We start from the raw sequence: 18,225 nt of genomic DNA, 5'->3' as shown, positions 1-18,225 counted from the left end.
CTCTGCCCCGGCTGGCATGGCCGCTACCTACCCGAGAGCTTGATGAGGAGGTCGGAAGCAGTCTTGGTGGTGATGTCTGGGCTGAAGAGCGATGCGGCTATGGGGGTTGGTGGGCTGGCCTTAGGCCCCAAGGGGCCCAGTGGACTGGCGCGACACAGGCTGAAGGGTGACAGAGCAGACAGGGTGCGCTCCTGGGGCTCCTCCTTGACGTAAGCGTAGTCGGCGACCCCATCGGGGGAAGTCTGGAGCTGGGTGTCTGAAGGAGCCGGAGAGCCCAGTCCTTCCAGAGGCTTCAGCTCTCCCAGAGCGAGAGGTTTGCTTTCCGTGTCGCTGGTGGGCTCCTCCTTGACCTGGAGTTCGGTGCGAGGGAAGTGCTGGTGGCAGCGCATGTGCAACTTAAGACTGAAGTGGCGGGAGGAAGTGAAGGGGCACAGCTCACACTGGAAGGTCTCGCCGCGGTCCTGGTGCTGGTGGACCTGTAGCAGGATGGGGGACAGCACACAGTCTGGTCTCTCCAGTACCTCCAATGGCATATATATTGGGGGTACCCCCTGCAAACTGCCCCAACACCCAGCCATACCTTCATGTGGGACTTGAGATTGTCTTTACGGGCGCAGCGGAATGGACACATGGGGCACTGGTGGCTCTTGAGGCCGGTGTGGATCACCATGTGACGCTTCCAGTAGCTCTTCCTCTTGATGACCAGGCCGCACACAGGGCACTGGAAGGGCTTGCCACCCTCATCAGGGGACGCTGTCAGAAAATGCAAGAGGCACATGGGCAACAAGCACCGACTGCAGCTTGGCAGACAAAGCACAACAAATCACTGAGTCTGCAGGTCACGGAAAAGGTTCCTCAGAACAAAAAGAGCAAGGAGAGGCAATTCAGGCAGAGAATAAGGTCACTCATAGCAATCGGAAGCAGAGGCCACCTTCAACACTCCTCAAAGTCCAAGAGTTTATCAGAGGGCTGACTTAACTGAACTGCTCTAAATGGAAAACTGGTCAATGAAACTTTTTCTATTATTTCCGGTCTCAATCGAGAATCCTTCAGACCTCCAACACGGTTAATTCGGCATAAGCGTACTGGCTCGGTAAGTCAGATACTCCGCTGCGTGCTGTATTCAAGTCTCGTTCCTCGTGAAGACATCTGGTAATTAGTGTTTGTGAAATTACAGCGCTTAGCCATTCGTTGACCTGGGGCGTTTAACCTCAGGACGACGCACGGTCCTACATTGGAGGAACACCGGAAGCTACGCTACCTCTACGGCTCCACTTGAGACAATCTCCAATCCTAACTTGCGCACAGGAGAACGCTGTGAGCAGCCCTGAAAGATGCCCGGACACAAAGTACAAGCCTGCTTAAAGACTTCAGTCCTCAGGTCTCAGAATAATAACAATAATAACAATGTACTTAAAAGTATTAAGAAGAGAAGTTTTCAGAAGCTCCAATATAAATGTCACTCACAGGGTTTTATTGATGGGGGATTTCACTCAGTCATGTAGCTAAACAAGCAGTAGTTCTGCAAACCTCACCAACTGAAATGGAAAAGGCGCTCTGACATTTTTATAACCTTTATAAATGCAGTGTGTGTCATCATCTTATTACAAACACATAAACCACAGAAAATAACTACGTCGAGCATGAATTGCGTCCGCTTAAGATCCATCTTAATAAATCTTGTGGTATTGATGCTGGTCACAATATGCGCTTATTTATAATCTCTGCGCTTGAGGGCAACGCTGCGGTGCGGTGGATGGTGGCGTAAAGAGATGAACTTGTAAACTGGAACGTGGCTTCTCCAGGCTGTCGGCTGGCGTCCGTTAGGCCTCAGTCGAGGTACTTCACCCAAATTGCACCTCGCTTGCTCCAACAGGGTGCAAAATGTAATGGAAAAATAAATTACCGCCAACATTTCCATTATATTTACATCGAAGTGCAACGGACAATGACATGGGAGAATGACAAAACGTAATTCTTCAAGTCAAGGAACGTTCCCTTGTGCGTGGTATTTTTGAGGCGTTCAGCATAATGACTGCCTTGCCTCAAGTTCTACTAGAAAGCGCCTTGAAGGCAGCAGAGCATCGCTCATGTTGTGAGAAGTCGACGACCCCGATCTTGGCAGACAACTCCTCTGAATGAAACGAAATTATCTCCGCTCTGGAGAAACTTGATATAGACCCCTGCCGAGACTCTGGACCTCTTCCACGCTGAGAAGGCCATTGCTGTGGAGCTGTTATAGACCCTGTCACCAAGGCAGGTCTCCTGACCTACTGGAGTAAATATTTGGGCCTCTGGGTAATAACCCTGCAGCATGGCGCACCACATGGTGTGACGTCACCAAGCCGCTCTGCAAAGCTCCGAAAACATAGTGACTTTTCTTAGACACCGTGCCGTCAAAGCTCACTGATATCTGTATGCTGCTTCCGATTTATTCCTGTGTTTTACCGTGACACCAACACGCATTTAGAAACGCTGAGCAAGTCTGCAAATACATGTAATGTGGCCATATTGGGTTCAGACAACCTTGGTTATGGATTTACTGTGGGTTACCACTGCATCTATGAGAGTCGCAGACCCTGTGCTGCTTCACCATGGGGGGGAGGCATTACGGATTCTGCGGGCACACTTTCATATGAAGAACACTTTTATTTACTGCAGTCTCAGAGGTAACAGCACAAGACATTTATCACAATGATAAATACTCAGTGGAGAGGGGAAAAAAAAGCGAGTGAAATCCGAGGCACTTTCAAGGGCCAACCGCACTAGACGACTTCCTTGGCGAGTGCAGTACCTCCTTGGCTGCTGCCTTTGACCTTTCCCTTCGGGGCCGACGGCAACAGAAGGTCGGTGGGCTGGCCGGGTGTGGCGGCTTTCTGGTTCCTGTCCAGCAGGGGCTTGCTGTCTTCTGGAGATGCCGGCATCAAGGGCTTCTCCTTCTTGTCGGTCACAAGGCTCTCGGCTGCCCGGGCCGCGACCTCCTTGAGCAGCGCTGCCGATGGCGCCATGGAGACGAGGGAGAGGAAAGAGCAGTTTGGCAACTGCTCCGCCGCCGGGCCCCCGGACAAGCCTCGCTCGCTCACCTTCTTGGAGAGAGCCGCCAGCGTGGAGCTGGCCGACTGCGAGCTGAAGGGGCTGGCGAAGGCGTCGAAGCGTGCCGGCTCCTCCGTCCGACCCCCGGTGGCAACTCCGGACAAGGAAGAGGCTGAGGAAGTGGGCACGCACGCCAGGACGTTCTTGTCCTGCCGCACAGCGTTCGCAGCCGCCTTCAGCTTCTGGATGGCAGAATCGGGAGATAAACTGCTGGGGACAGAGCTGCCGGCAGACAGCCACGCCTCCAGACCACCTCCCCACGTAAAGCCGCTGCCATTGCAGCTGGTATAGGGGTCACAGGGCTCCTGCTTGACCATGCCGGCCGGCGCCACGGGGGCAGGAGATGCTGCAGTGGAGGACGAGGAATTCTTGGCGACTTTCCGAGCGAGAGCGCTCAGCTGCTGGGCGTGGTGGGAGGAAGGAGAGAGGCCAGAGCCAAGGCTCAGGGGTGGGGAATCCTCACTCCCACCCCAGGAGGCCAACTCCCCTACATCCAGCTTCAAAGAGCCAGCCTCAAGGAGCCGGCGCAGATTGCTGCTCAGTGGCTTCCCCAGGTCCTGGGAAGGGTCTCCGTAGAGGGAGGCCACCACTGAGGACAGGGCATCCTGCACGGAGATGGAGTCCGTGTCGAACCCCAGTAGATCTACGGAGGCACGGGGCACAGGGGTGGGGCAGCCAAGGGAACTCTCCCCTGACGTGTCCGCATCCTGCGAGGGCTCATCCGGGGAGCCCTGAACGTCGTCCTGGACCCCGACGTAGGACGACTCAGAGGGCGTATCAGAGGCATTGCCAAACCAGGTGTCTTCTCCCACAGGTTCCCGTTCGACTTCTTCATCCTCAACTCTGTCCAGATCTGCGGATCAGGGATGGATTCAGTCAATTCTTGTGAATGTTTTAAAGCCAGAATCAACAGCTGGATATGAGCTTCATATCATGACATCAGTCTATCTGAAACCACTTCTACCCTTTCTACACTCAGCCCTTAAGATTTTTTCAGATTTTGATTTGTAACATACACAATGCAGATATGCAGCTCGAGGAACACAGAGACCCAGGAACAGAGAGGACCCCCCCACACAGAGTCCCATGGAGCTTTACAGTGAATTTAAAAAAATGCTGCATTAAAATAGTCTCCCATTCATCTAAAAAAAAAAAAAAAAAAAAAAAAAAATTAGGATGGCAAAAGGACAGCTCTCTTCCAGATCCTGCATTCATTTAAAGGCTCTCAGTTCTGATATTATCTAAATGTTTATTTAAACAATATCTAAATATATTTGACGTTTATCTAGGAAAGCCAACCATTTCTGTACAATTACAGCAGAAACATTATGCACACTTATCAATGCTTCTGGGGCACAATCCAAGGCTTTCATTTGCATGCCATGGCTACAGAAGAACATTTGGGCTTTCAGTCTCTTTTCAACCATATTTTTTTCCAGGGTTTAAAGGAGTTTAGTAAAAGGGTTACCATGGTGACAGGCCCTTCTGGGAGGCTAGACAGCAAAGATTAGGGTAATGGAGGTTACAAAGCTAGATTAATATTCATGAGCCTGCAGATACCAACAGGGAGCCAATGAAGATAGGGTTAAGGTCAGAGGGGGTCATTAATATACACTCCATGTATCAATATTCATAAGCAAAACAATACTGCTTGCCAGACAAGGGCGAATGGAGAAAAGAAATATTACTGATAGCCCATAAATATTAACATACTAAGTAGGAGAAGAAGAAAAAAATATATGGAGAAAAAAAAAATGTCTGCTTGGTCAAACCTCAAATTTATTTCATAAACCACAGCTGTTTTCAGAATAATTATAGTAAATGACCATATCTGCGCAAAACAGAGCAAAATCAAGTGTGTGACTCGAAGGAGAGAGTAGGAGCGCAGTGTGATGTCATCGTTTCATTCTGCTCTTGCTGAAATAAATCAAGGCCGTCCTCACTCGGGCGGACCTGCAAGCCGGCCGCAGGGCTCTTTCGGGGGCCTTGAGGAGAAAGAAAGGCGGTTGCCGGGCAACGGGACCCCGCGACCTGCAGGGCTCGCCAGTCGGTGTACATCTGGCCGACAAGGTTGGCAATGGCCTGAGGGTGGGGGGAGTTCATTACCACAGTACAACCATGACACTGACAACTGACAGTGTGCGTGTGTATGTATGTGTGTCTGTGTATGTTTCGGTCGAAGTCTCAAGCACAGTGTTTCCACAACACACCTCAAAGGGCAATAGGGAATCAGTTCCATCAGTGTGCTGCACTGACTTGCACAAAGACTCAACATGGATTCTGTGTGTCAGACCAGTGCTCCCGTGGCACAGCTGGTCACCCTGGTTGCCCCAGTCACCGGCACTGCTTGTCAAGGAGCGTGCTGCCAACAGGAATGTGATGAAGCGTGCAGCTAGGCTAGGGACCCGTGGTCAGCGATACAAGCCCCATCTGAAACCACCGGCCAGCCAAAGGCTTCCAATACCGAAGTACCCACCCGGACGACTGACATTCCCATGCGGTTAGAGTTTAGCAGAGTCCAAAGGGATTCATCTGACCATCCTTAAACCAATTATTTCACACCACTCAAAGCGGTACACATGCAGAACAGACACATGGTTATTTGTCCTTCTGACAAGGCGGCCAAAACTGGTTCCATGTCACTCCTCTAAGAGACTCCTTTTTTGGCTCCTGTCCTCTGAGAACACACAGGATTAGGGTGGTGAGATCAGTCTGAATAGAAGAGGAAAACAGAATCAAACCCAAATGCATTTGTTTTTTCAGACCCCTTGTAGGCAGAACAAGGTAAACAGGAGCATCTCCTCGCACCTTCATCATGTTCCAGCAATATCAGAATATGTGCGTTCAGCTGTGTGAAAGTGACAACAGGACCATAACCTAAAGGCGGTTTGAGTTGCTGCCTTTGGACTCAAAGGACCTGGGTCTGAATCCAACTCTGCCACTCTGGCAGTATTCTTCTTGATCAAGGTACTTAACCTGAACTGATACAGTGAAAATTACCCAGCTGTGTAAACTGGTAAATCAGTGCAAGTAGCTTAACACTGAAAGTCGATTCGGAAAAAAGTGCCATAAGTAAATGCAAAAATCTCACAAGGAATCGTGGTGTAGCAGTTTTCAGAGCAGACAGAAAGAGTGAGAACATGTCTTTAGCACTACAGCAGAACAGACCACTCAACTATGAAAAACACATTGTCAAAAAGAGCAAGAAGCACAGACGTATCCCATCAGGCCTGGGGCCAGAACAGCAACAGGGGGTTCAATGAGCCTGGATTCATGCAAGGTGTTTGGCTTCAGCAGCTCACTCTCACACAACTGCACGAACTATAAAACAAATAAAAGTCTGTTTAATTAAAGCCCATCCTCTTTAAACGAATATACATTTACATTTATTCACTTAGCAGACACTTCTCTCTGAAGCGACTTACAATGGATACTGTGTAGTGTTGAGTCCACACACCTTATTCACCGTGGTGACTTACACTGCTAGACACACTACTTGCACTGGGTCACTCATCCATACATCAGTGGAACACACTGTCTCTCTCCGTCACTCACACGCTACGGGTGAACCTGAACAGCACGTCTTTCGACTGTGGGAGGAAACCAGAGCACCTGGAGGAAACCCAGGCAGACACGGGGAGAACATGCAAACTCCACACAGACTGAGCGGGGATCGAACCCACATTCTCTCACGCCACCCAGGCACTGTGAGACAGCAGCGCTACTCGCTGTATAAGTGTATATACGCCATTGGACACCAGTATAATGGAGCGCCAATGAAAACGTTAATCGTTCCGAATCGGGTCTTGATTACTGGCGTGAGCCTCGGGCAAGTTTATAATGAAACTGTTTTGCATTTACACACACAGTACATGGCACATTTTCCATCACCGACCATCTAATATGTGATACATCTAAGTAATCCTGCTTCATTCAAAGTTCACAGGTGACCCTAAAAGCTGCTTTACAGTCAGTACCAACCCACCCTAATTCAAGAGTTATTCTTTGTTTTCAAGTAATCAACTCTGAATATGTATCGCATGACATTTGGGTTGTCAGTGCTCGATTATGGTTTTGTCTGCAGTTGCTCTGAGTTTCGCAGCCCCGGCGGTGATCAGTGAGAGAGCCCAACGGTTCTCCTCGGAAAGTGTAAACCAGCCGGCGGGAGACCGAGGTCGTGTCGGAGGTTACTGGACTCAAGACACGCACTAGGGTGAACAGCGACCCATCAGACCTCTCGCCAGCTCACAGGGGCTCCACTTTAAGCCAAGCTGGGGTCAGCGGCAAAACGAGACACACGTCTACAGCACCGAGTACAGAGGGAGAAGGGAACGGCCCGCTCCGAATGTATCCCACGCATATTTACATTTATTCATTTAGCAGACGCTTTTCCCCAAAGCGATGGACATCTCATTTAAAAAAAAAAAAAAAAAAGGCACAAAATTAAGTGCAAAAGGGCCGAGAAAACTCGTTACCACGATGGTACGCAAAAGGATGCTATTCCAAAGTGTTGTAACCATTTACACATCAATTTATTCATTTAGCTGCTGCTTTCCACCAAAGGGACTTAAAGTGTTTTGCTACTTACAGCGATCTCTGTAGTATCTCTGTAATACTGGATTGATAACTAATAAAATTCATTACTAACACTGGCTCCTTACCAGTTCTGCATTTAATTAAATACAGTACATACACAGTATTTTGAGTTGTATGCAATTATATCACTATTTTCAAGCAATTTCTGTTCCACTCTGCTAATCTTTTCAGGTTTTTGTCATTCCCGGAAAGAAATATTAAATAAAAACAAACAAACAAAAAAAATCATATTGTGATGCACTCAACTGTCCAGTCAGTCCAACACCTGATCCTCGAGGTTAGTTCATGTGCCGGTGAACAGTACGTCAACTACGGATTACAACGTATCGTGCCGTATATAGCATGCTACAATTGCAAAAATTTGTGTAATTCTCCAAAGTATTTACAGTGTTTAGTGACGGGCCATGTGCTTCCTGCAGGAGGCGGACTGCTATGAACACACTTCGTTATCCTGTTTGTTTCTAAATGAGCCGTTATGGATGTCTGGCATATTGCCTTATTAGCGTCTCAGGGCACATTTCAGACCTGCCGTGCACCACGCAGCTGCTGACACGGCCTGCGGGGGGCGCCACGGTCGGCGGTGACGCCGGCTTTGCCAGGAAGAGCTCGCCCCTGGCCGGCAAGGGCTAATGAGGGCACGGGGGAAGGGGAAGCGTCCGTGTGAAAGAGCGCAGGAGCCACTGGCACGGAGAGCACGGCGATGGCGCAGGAGAGCACGAGCAGCCAGGAACAAACAAACAAAAAAAGATGTCACGGCAGCACCAAAGTGACAGCAATTTGGCAGAAGCGGCGCTGGCCTTCACGAGACCGTCGCTCTGGCAGGAAGAAGGGCGGCCCCTGATCCCGTTTGGACCGGCGGAGCAATTTGCGAAGATGCGAGTCGCGGCACGACAGACGTCCACGGAAGCTTGGCAGCGGATCGGCGCGCTTCCGTTGGACCACATCTCATCTCTACAGCACAGTGAAAATAAACACGCAAAGCCCTGCAAAGGAGCGGCATTCAAGTGGACTTCACACAGACTGGTTCTGGCCATCACCTCACCATTTAGCGTCGGCGACACAACACGACAGCACTGTGGGATGGATGTGCCGCAAAGCAGCACTCGGCCCACAACTTTAACACCAAAGACAGGAGCGTGTGATGCTCAGCTGGAAGAGGAAAGATGGGTCCAAATGAACTGCCACATGTCTTTGGGGTGCCATCCCTAGAAAAACTCCTTTCGGAGCCCTTTAATTGTGCTTTTTTTTCCCTTGAGAAAGAGAGAGAATTTAAAAAAAAAAAAAACATTTACAGGCAGTCCCTGAGTTAGAAATGTCCGACTTGCAAACAACCCGTAATTACGAACCACCCCCCTACTGACCGGAAGTTAATTTTTTTTTCCACCCTTAAGTAACAATCAAATAAAAACTTCATAATTAAGCCAATTATATTCAAAATTTGACTTACACACATGGTTTGCAGTAACAAACGGGCGTTACTTGACGCGCATCAAAACATTGCACGTCTACAGCGGTTTGTCGGCTCGTGGGCGGGCACGTGAGCCTGAGGTAGGACAGACTTCCTTCTTTTCCCATTAATAGCGTCTCGTGTGTTACTGCATTTGACTTTCATTTCTTTATTTTTACCCTCCTATAACCACATGGCACCAAAGTGGAAATGTGATGCAAGTGATAGTGATGCATCGAAGAAAAGGGAAACGATCGTGATTGAAACTAAAGTGGAAATAATAAAGCGAAAGGTGAAATGCCGAACAACACTGGAAAACGAACATTAAAGTTTCTGTAATGCTTTGCATATACGCGCACACACACACACACACACACACACACACACACACACACACACACACCGTCTTCCTCTCTGTCGCTCAGAGAGCACTTGGTTACAAAAGACACTTCTTTCCAGTTGCGGAATCTCACTGCCCCTTAGAAGGAACTTACAAGAATCGGTTCGTACGCAAAGCTACTTGAAAGTATTTCACCATATATACAGCTGGGTAAATTTTACCAGAGCAACTCACTTTTCTCCAAAGCAACTTACGACGTTAAGCTAGTTGCACTGATTTACCCATTTAAAGAACAGGGTAAATACACTGACCAAGGGTACTGCAGCAGGAGGTTAGAGTCCAGTCTCTGGTCGTTCAAGTCGAGATGTGGTGCTCTAACCACTACTCCACCTGCTGCCACACCTAGGAAAGCCTTAAACGAATCCCAAAGAAAATGATGGGCTTTACAACACAGTGAAAACATCATTCATTCCAACTTGGTGGTTATAATTGAACGGCAGCGAGACGGACGAAGGCCGAGTTCCATCGATCGCGCCGAAACAATCAAGTCCTTTGTTTATTGCACTCGAGCTGATACGTCAGCAGAAAATGTAAAGGGCATTTAATCATTAACATTTTATTTCTGTTTTTGTGCCACTTTCTGCCAAAAATCATTCAGACAAACGGAAGTGGTGGGGAAGGGTCATATCAATCGTAAGTCATTTCCGCTACGCTTCAGAATGACAGTTACAGTGTAACAGTACCATGAAGCTACGCGGTTTCCTCGCATATTCAACTCAATTCATCACAGCCGAAAGAGCAAAGCAAAGTCCTAACAAGCTCCAGGAAGACAGTGACCGCGTAGCGTCAATAACGCCGGACCCTTTTCCAAGATGAGAGCGCGGCACTAGTACGCAGCGGTCACTCCGGACCCAAAATACTGGAACTACTGTCCTGTTTTTAGTAACTGTTGTACTATATAGCACTGTTTGCACAAGTCTTGACCACGTGCACTTTATGTAGTCCTGTGTAGGAAGCTCCGTTTCGTTTTATGCAGCACCATGGTCCTGGAGGAACGTTGTTTGGTTTCACTGTGTACCGTACCAGCTGTATATGGTTGAAAAGACAAAGCCACCCTTGTCCAACTTCTACAGAACCTGACCTGTCCCTACTCTCTACCTGAGCTCCTCCACCTCTGGGCGCTGAGGGGTGTTCCCTCTCACAAGGGTCCAAAACCTAACTCCGCACGTTCTCAGATTCGGCCCTGATGTCGTTGAATGAACCCCCTCTGAGCTGCCGAACCCCTCCTGGCAATCGAAAAAGGTCTCAAACACATCTCTATCAGACCCACTTCTCTCCAGATTGCCTGACTTTCATTCATTGATTCATTCATTTCGCTATGCTTTTCTCCAAAGCAACTTACAATGTAAAGATACTTACATTTACACAGCTGGGTAATTTTACTGGAACAATTTAGTGTAAGCACCTTGCTCAGAAGTATGACAGTTGGCAATGGGATTCAAACCTGCAACCTTTGGGTCCGAAGGCAGTGGCTGTAACTACTACGCTACCAGCAGTTAGTCTGACAGCGCCTACCGCTGTTTATCTACAATTTTCGTATCTGTGCATTACTTCTACAGGCAGGTAGTGAAATACTAGCACTATGATGACTATTGAACGAACAGGCTGCGCTACAACAGTCACATGTCTATAAAGCCCCCTGTCTGCTAGACAAATAAATGTAAATGTAGAACTTTCGCAGAGCTGTCATCTTTGAAGACTAAACCTTTAACGACATGCTGCAATACTGCTACTGCCAGGTCTGGGCTGCCGGCGTTGGCTGATGGACACAGTGTGTTACACATATGTGCAAATTGTACAAAAATAACATGATGGTCCTTACAGGAAGCTTAGAAAAAAATCCTCAGTTATAATGTTTTTCAGATTCCCTTTACAATTGTTTAGTATCTGAAACTCATCTCTCACAACGCCCAACTCAGCCGTGATGAGTCAGACCACCTGCGAATGTATCCAGGGTATCTCCAGCGAATCGGATGGCGCGCTCAGAGGCGTCGCGTAACGCCAGCCGGGCTCCGGCGAGCTGGTTGCAGGGCACCTGACCAGCACCAGTTAATGCTTTTCTCCCTGACCACTGGGGCATCAAGAGTGCTGCTCTTCAGCTTTGTGCAGCAGCCAGGGCTGGCAGTGCAGTGACGGCGCCCCCAGGACAGCTGGCCGAGCCTGAGGAAGTGTGTGGCAGCAATCACTGCAGCAGGGCCTTCGCTTTAATGGCTCGGGAAGCAGAAACTGAAACAGACGTGCCGGCCCACTGCTCCACACGGGTATGGAACCACTTAGCGGACGGGGCGAACAAGGCCGCTGCTCCACATCTGGCTGCAGAGCACCGGAGGAGGTGATGTGAGGCCCTGCCTCTTCGAACCACCCAGGAAGTGAGGGCATTTCCTGACTGCTCCACCACGCCAGAACGGGTCCAAACGGCCCCCTGGCTGATGCCAGCAGGTTGTGTCAATCAAAGCCAGTGAAACCTGACTGCAGCCCCCCAATCCATGGCCCCTCACTCAGAGGCCAATTGTAGAAACAGCAACAACTTTTTATGAAAATTTAAACAGACTTCCAGGAAATTATGCATTTACATTCATCCATTAAACAGATGCCTTTGTCCAAAGCAATGTATAACTGGGAATGGACAAAAAGTGCATCAAAAAACAAATGAAGATGTGCAGGTGCAATTCTCAGAGCACAGTCAATCTATCCAACATCACTGTTTTTGCCGGTGCTAATTGCAAAGCTTTTTTTTGACAGGTAATGTGACCTATGTTCATGGAGCAGTTAGGAAATCAGGAGAGAAATGGGTCTGAAAGAGATGGATTTTCAGGATGCTTTTTAAAATCAGTAGGGGGCTCAGCAGCACTGAGGGATAGAGGGGGCTCATTCCAATACAGGGGAGCCAAAACTGAGAACTTATAGGCTCTTGATTTCGAACCCTTGTGAGCAAAAGTACCAAGCAGCCAGAGGTGGAGGAGCACAGCACCTTTGCTGGGCTGTAGGGAGTGATCACTTTTTGTAGATACCAAAACCTGTGCTGGACTTGATATTAAGCTACTAACCATGATTTACACATTTGGAGAGCAGAAGAACTTTTACCGTATCAGTTCAGAGTAAGTGCCTAGATCAAAAGAACTACAGTACGAGGTAAGATTCAAACCTTTCGAGTGCAAGGGAGCAACTCTAACCACTACGCCAACTGCTGCCCCTTAACCGGCACTAGCGGGACGTGCAATTTTATCACCGGTGTACAGGTTAATGTCATTTTCTCATTTTGGGAAACTGTGGGCGGAAACTAAATGCAGTCTAATCCCCAGCCTTCCCCAGCCATCGTTCAGATTAAAATTAGTGCTGAATTTATCCACCACATTTTACTCAAGCAAGGCCCTCTGGCAACGAGGTAAGCACGTGGTAATGCCCCACTCGTTACGGGGTGGATGCATCCGCGTCAAAACGCACAGAGGAGCTGGGCACTCACTGCTGCCTCTCTCTCCACCCCGATAAAATGGCAGACTTGTCCCTGTGCATTTCTGCCAACTCTGCGCCTGACGCCCCTGAGAGTCGCGCTGCTCCGCACCGGGACCAGTCGCCAAAGGGCTGCTTCTGATCCTGATGCTGCAGACTTGTTAAGATGCTGGAAATGTATAGTGGGGAGAAGCACACCAACTTTGCACAGGGCTCAACCAGGAAGAACTTTTTTTGTGCTGAGCGCGCAAATAAAATGCCTCATTCCGGTACTTTCCAGGTTATTTAGGTCAACGGGAATTGGAAAGTAACTTTGCTAAAAGGGAAAAAAAAAAAATCTGTGCAGCAAGAAAATGTTTTGGAGGAGGGGAGAAAAAAAAAATACAATTTTTTTTGCACTATCGAGTACCCAACACGGATGCAAATGACCCCATTTCATCTGAAGGTGGAGTCATTTGGGGGATCGGCATTTCCTGCACCGTTCGCTCAGATAAATTGATCAAGTGGAAGTCAAACATATCTCACAGGCATTGCTCGGCCTGCTGGTGACAGCTCATTAAACTGATGCAATAGAATTAGCTGCAGCCGTGCTATGCAGGCTTTGAGCCCCTTGTGAGAGGTGTGCTGGCAAATCCCGATAGCCCAAACCCTCTGGGTCGGGGTTTTTTTTTCTTTTTTTTTTTTTGCCTGCACAGTTTTTACACCAAGGAATGCATGGTGTGGCATCTTTAGTCGAAAGATCAGACCTGAATAAGACACTACTGAACAGAAAAGGACATAATACATTCATTAATTTAGCAGATGCTGTTCTCCATGGCAACATACAACTGAGTAAACAATGAGCATCGGCAACAGATGAAGAGCTTTAGATAGACGACAACTGTCATAGTAGTCGGTGGGTCCAAAACCACCGTTTTACACCAGTACTTTCATGTGGAATTCTTAGGTGTTTGCGGCAGATGGTGTAACGCAAGTTCATGGAGCAACTGGGGGATCAGCACAGAAGCGGCTCTGAAAGACATAAGTTTGAGACGCCTCCTGAATGTTTTAAGGGATTCAACAGCTCTGAGGGACAGAGGGAGCTCATGTTACCACACTGGGGTCAAAACTGAGATCTTACGGACTAGCGATTTCAGATCGCTCGCGAGTAGGACCACCAAGAGGCCAGAGGTGGACTGTAAGTGCAGTTGGCGAAGTACAAAAGAGGAACAGAAAGACACAGGCACACAGCAGTACGATAGACACCTGGTACTCTTCAGAGTACCGCACAACGCACTAGTCGTTTTTGAGCCCTCCTGCCCTTACGATCCAGGCTCCTCCGCGGATGTGTGCAGGATGCTAACGCATGCAGCTAGCACCTTCCTGTTGCCCTTTAATTTATATTTAAGTTAAAAGCCGGTACATTATTAGTCACTCGAGCTCAATTCAGCCGCCACGGTAAGAGAGTCTCAATCTAAGTTGGTTTTTGGCAGGAGTTCTGCGCGGATCGGATGCCAGCAGCGAGATGGAAAAGCCCCTTATGTTTTCCTTTCTCCCCCCCGAACGTGGGGCTTTTTCGGCCCCAGGCCAGCCGAGGTCATTATAATCACCGAGAGGGGAAAGGAGCCAGCGGACCGACATTAAAGAGCAGCAGAGAGCCTCGAGGCCAGGCCACAGCCGCTGGCGGGTAAGGAGATACCACGCTTGCTTTCCGCCGCGCCCGAACTCCCACGTCTTCCAGAAGAACTGCAGCCCAGACAAAAGAAACCGAGCCACAAAAAAGATAAAAAGTGATTCATTTCTTTTTTATTTTAGATTTTCATGATTATTTGTTGATTAGCTAACACTGTTCTATTAGGGCAACTTAAAAGATAGCCCACTTACCAGTTCAGAGCACGTACTCCTCAAAGGTACGACAGCAGGAGCCAAGAAGCAACTATTAAGCGTTCTTGCTCTCTACACGAGCACAGGATCAAGATCCTCATACTGGCATCAGGATTTCATTAGCTCGGGGGGGATGCAAGTTCGTTCTTAAGATGTAGGCTAAATGACCTTTAAAATACTTAAACCACCCTAAGTAATTACGTGAATCTCGGTGCATCGCTTGCTTACGCTCCACGGTTATTTATCGCATTGTCTGCTCTGTGTCAAACTGCAGCTGAAGGAGGGCCGAAAACTAGACGATATTAACGGGCCAGACCTTTACTTTATTAGACCAGTAGCGCTGAAAGAGAACGCAAGGGGGGAAAAAGTGCGTCGTGACAGCTGTTTGTCGTTTTCAAGAAGTCCGCTCAGAAACGGCGCTGCCAAGAAAATGTTTTCGACTGGAAAAGCACCATGTGTGTTCCAACAATACACAATTACCCTTCGCTTCGAAATGGTGACCCAAGCTCTTCAGGCATTCAACTCGAGGAAGAAAAAAATAAAAATCTCAAACAGATATTAAGATCAGACCACTACAGGAAGATAAAACGTTATAATACAGCAGTTTTTAATATGGCAGTCCAGAGTTCAATAAAAGGTTACACATATTAAAGATAAATACGATTATGATTATATGATAAAGTCAGGGTTGTCCGCTCAACACAAATGGGCTGCAGCCCTCCTCTTTCATACTATTAAAATGTAAAAAACAACAGCTATTAAGAGAGGAATTGATGGGGCAGCAGGTGGCGTAGTGGTTAGAGGGACTATCACCATGCGATCAAAGCACCTGGGTTTGAATTCACAAGGTATTTACCCAAAGCTCACACGGAGAAAATTACACACAGAGTAAAGGGGTAAATTCAGCAGAAGCTGGTAGTGTAGTGGTTAGAGCTACTGCCTTTGGACCCAAAGGTTACAGGTTCGATCCCCACCTCTGGCTGTAGTACCCTTGAGCAAGGTACTTCCCCTAAATTGCTCCAGTAAAATTACCCAACTGTATAAATGGGTAAATAATTGTAACAGTGTAAGTCGCTTTGGAGAAAAGCATCAGCTAAATGAATAAATATAAATATAGTACACAAACCTAACAATGCAAACTACCTTGAACAAAGACATCAGCTAAGTAGTGGCTAATAACAAGAAAATGCAAAACATATGTCTCTGGAAGAAATACTAATACTTAGGCTGCCCTCATGTCAAGAAAGTCTATTAAAACTAGAACTCGGTAAACATTTCGTTTGGACACACTGAACGTCTATCAGGCCGGGGCTGCAGAACACTTGGACCATCTCAACATTTGAGTCAAGATTCCGAGAATAACTCTGGAGCCCCCGGAAGCTGCTTCGCGGCAGCCATCAGATATTTCCAACTGTACCTCACCGAAACTGACTTGGCTTTTCAAAGTGTGTTTCCCCCATCACCACTAAACTGTTTGTAAAACGATCATTTTGTACTTCTCACGGCAACGTTCCGAGACCACGGCACAGGAGCTCAGGATGCCTGGACCATAAAACGCGGACTCGGAACCCCTCACAAATCGGTACAAATGATGCATACGTTAAAAGAGTCGTGACGCTCAGTCGTATCACTTGCCAAATACGGACCACAAATGCGAACTTGGCGCTCTCTTCGTCACTGATCCTTATGGAAGGACAACATCTATTGCCTCGGCGTACGTCATACCCCCACACAGAGATACACAGATTTGCGTGCGTGTGGCGGGTGACGCCAAGGCTCCGGCGACCTGCATGAAGTCACCGCTCCTCCACATCTGCCAAATGCCCCAGAGAGCGCCACCAGCAGGCCAGGTGCCCTGCTAAGCCGAGACACGGAGCAAGCCGAAGCAGGAGGAGGGCACAACTTTTCCCAAGATCACGACCACTTTCTTCCCTGAGTGAGAAATGCACTGTCTCTCTGTTTCATGTAGAGTTTTTACATAAAAATGGAAGTTCCCGAGAAGATAAAAACAATGGGTGCCGAAACTCCAAACACCTCTGCTTTGCATAGATGGTTAATTTTTAACAACGTAAGTTTCATTCTGCTAATTAACCAACCACTAAGAATAAATTACAAACAATTGTGACGCCATTTATCATAAAATACTCTAGTACTCTTTTCTGTGAGATGTACATTGTTTTGAAGAAAAGCATCTGCTAAATGAATAATTTTTTTTTTTTTTTTTTTAAATACCTGTCCAAGTATCACATCACATCATCTGAACCGCTTGTCCCATACGAGGTTGCGGGGAACCAGAGCCCAACGCAGCAACACAGGGCGTAAGGCTGGAGGGGGAGGGGACACACCCAGGACGGGATGCCCATCCGTCGCAAGGCACCCCAAGCGGGACTCAAACCCCAGACCCACCGGAGAGCAGGACCCGGTCCAACCCACTGCGCCACCGTGCCCCCCCGTCCAAGTAAATTACTGAAATACAGAGATTTTCAACAATTTGTATGTTGCATTTTGCTGATTTTCTCTTTTTTTTTTAAATTCTGGAACATATTTTTTTAAAAAAGAGGATGCACTGCACTGCACTGTCCGGTCATTCCAGTCTCTGGTCACCTGAAGTCCAGTCATGTACTGATAACACATATATGATTATTCAGCTCAAACGTTTGCTCAAGGCAGCATGCAACGGTACATCATCAAGTTTAAAATTACCTAAACAACATTTACTACAGCTGGTAGCACATCGGTTAGGGCTTCCACCTTCAGATCCGAAGGTCGCAGGTCTGAATCCAGCTGCCTACTATAATGCCCTTGAGCAAGGCATTTGCCCTAAATTGCTCCAGCAAAGAAATGACCCTGCTGCATAAACGGCTAAATTGTTGTAAGTAGTTTAAAACTGTAAGACGCTGATGCAAAGCATCAGCTAAATGAGTGAATGTAATGTTAACAGCAGGGTAATTTTTACATCACCAATTCAAGTACTACATCAGGAGCCTGTGCTGCGCAACCCCCGGCCATAGTACCCTGATCAAGGCACTTACTCTGAACTGATACAGTAAAAATTACTTTGCTGCACAGATCTAAAGCGGTATGCACCGTGCAAAGGCGTTGGCCGATAAAAGGGTAAAAACGGCGGAAACGCAACGGAGAGCATTCCGGCAGACACAGCAGCGATCACCAGCGACTTCGCAGTTATACAATAAGGACAGGGCGAAATGTGTACGCCTGGAGCGGTCGACAGGGCTGGCGGGGGGGCAGGCCGCTTCCCGTTCTCTCGCTTTCATCGGGACGGCGCCTTGGTCCCGGGAGTTGGGCCGGACTCTCCGGACAGAGACGGACTCGGAACAGCCTCCCGTCCGCCACGGGCGACGGCTCGCACGCACGG

At 48.1% G+C, this 18,225-nt stretch overlaps 1 protein-coding gene across 4 annotated transcripts in view; it reads right to left on the bottom strand.

The window, feature by feature from the left end:
* Nucleotides 1-18,225, bottom strand: part of LOC108936667 (zinc finger protein 827-like) — a 46,105-nt gene that overhangs the window by 26,054 nt on the left and 1,826 nt on the right. For all 4 annotated transcript variants that reach the window (XM_029250564.1, XM_029250565.1, XM_029250566.1 and 1 more), the window contains exons 2-4: nucleotides 2,795-3,946; nucleotides 581-753; nucleotides 32-476 (exon numbers count right to left, since the gene is read on the bottom strand). In XM_029250564.1, coding sequence (XP_029106397.1) covers nucleotides 32-476; nucleotides 581-753; nucleotides 2,795-3,946 — 1,770 coding nt within the window. The remainder of the gene's footprint in view (nucleotides 1-31; nucleotides 477-580; nucleotides 754-2,794; nucleotides 3,947-18,225) is intronic.

The sequence above is a fragment of the Scleropages formosus genome, chromosome 3, assembly GCF_900964775.1.
Source record: "Scleropages formosus chromosome 3, fSclFor1.1, whole genome shotgun sequence".
NCBI lineage: Eukaryota > Metazoa > Chordata > Actinopteri > Osteoglossiformes > Osteoglossidae > Scleropages > Scleropages formosus.
Note: the sequence above shows the minus strand (reverse complement) of the source record. Positions and strands in the feature narration are given on the sequence as shown.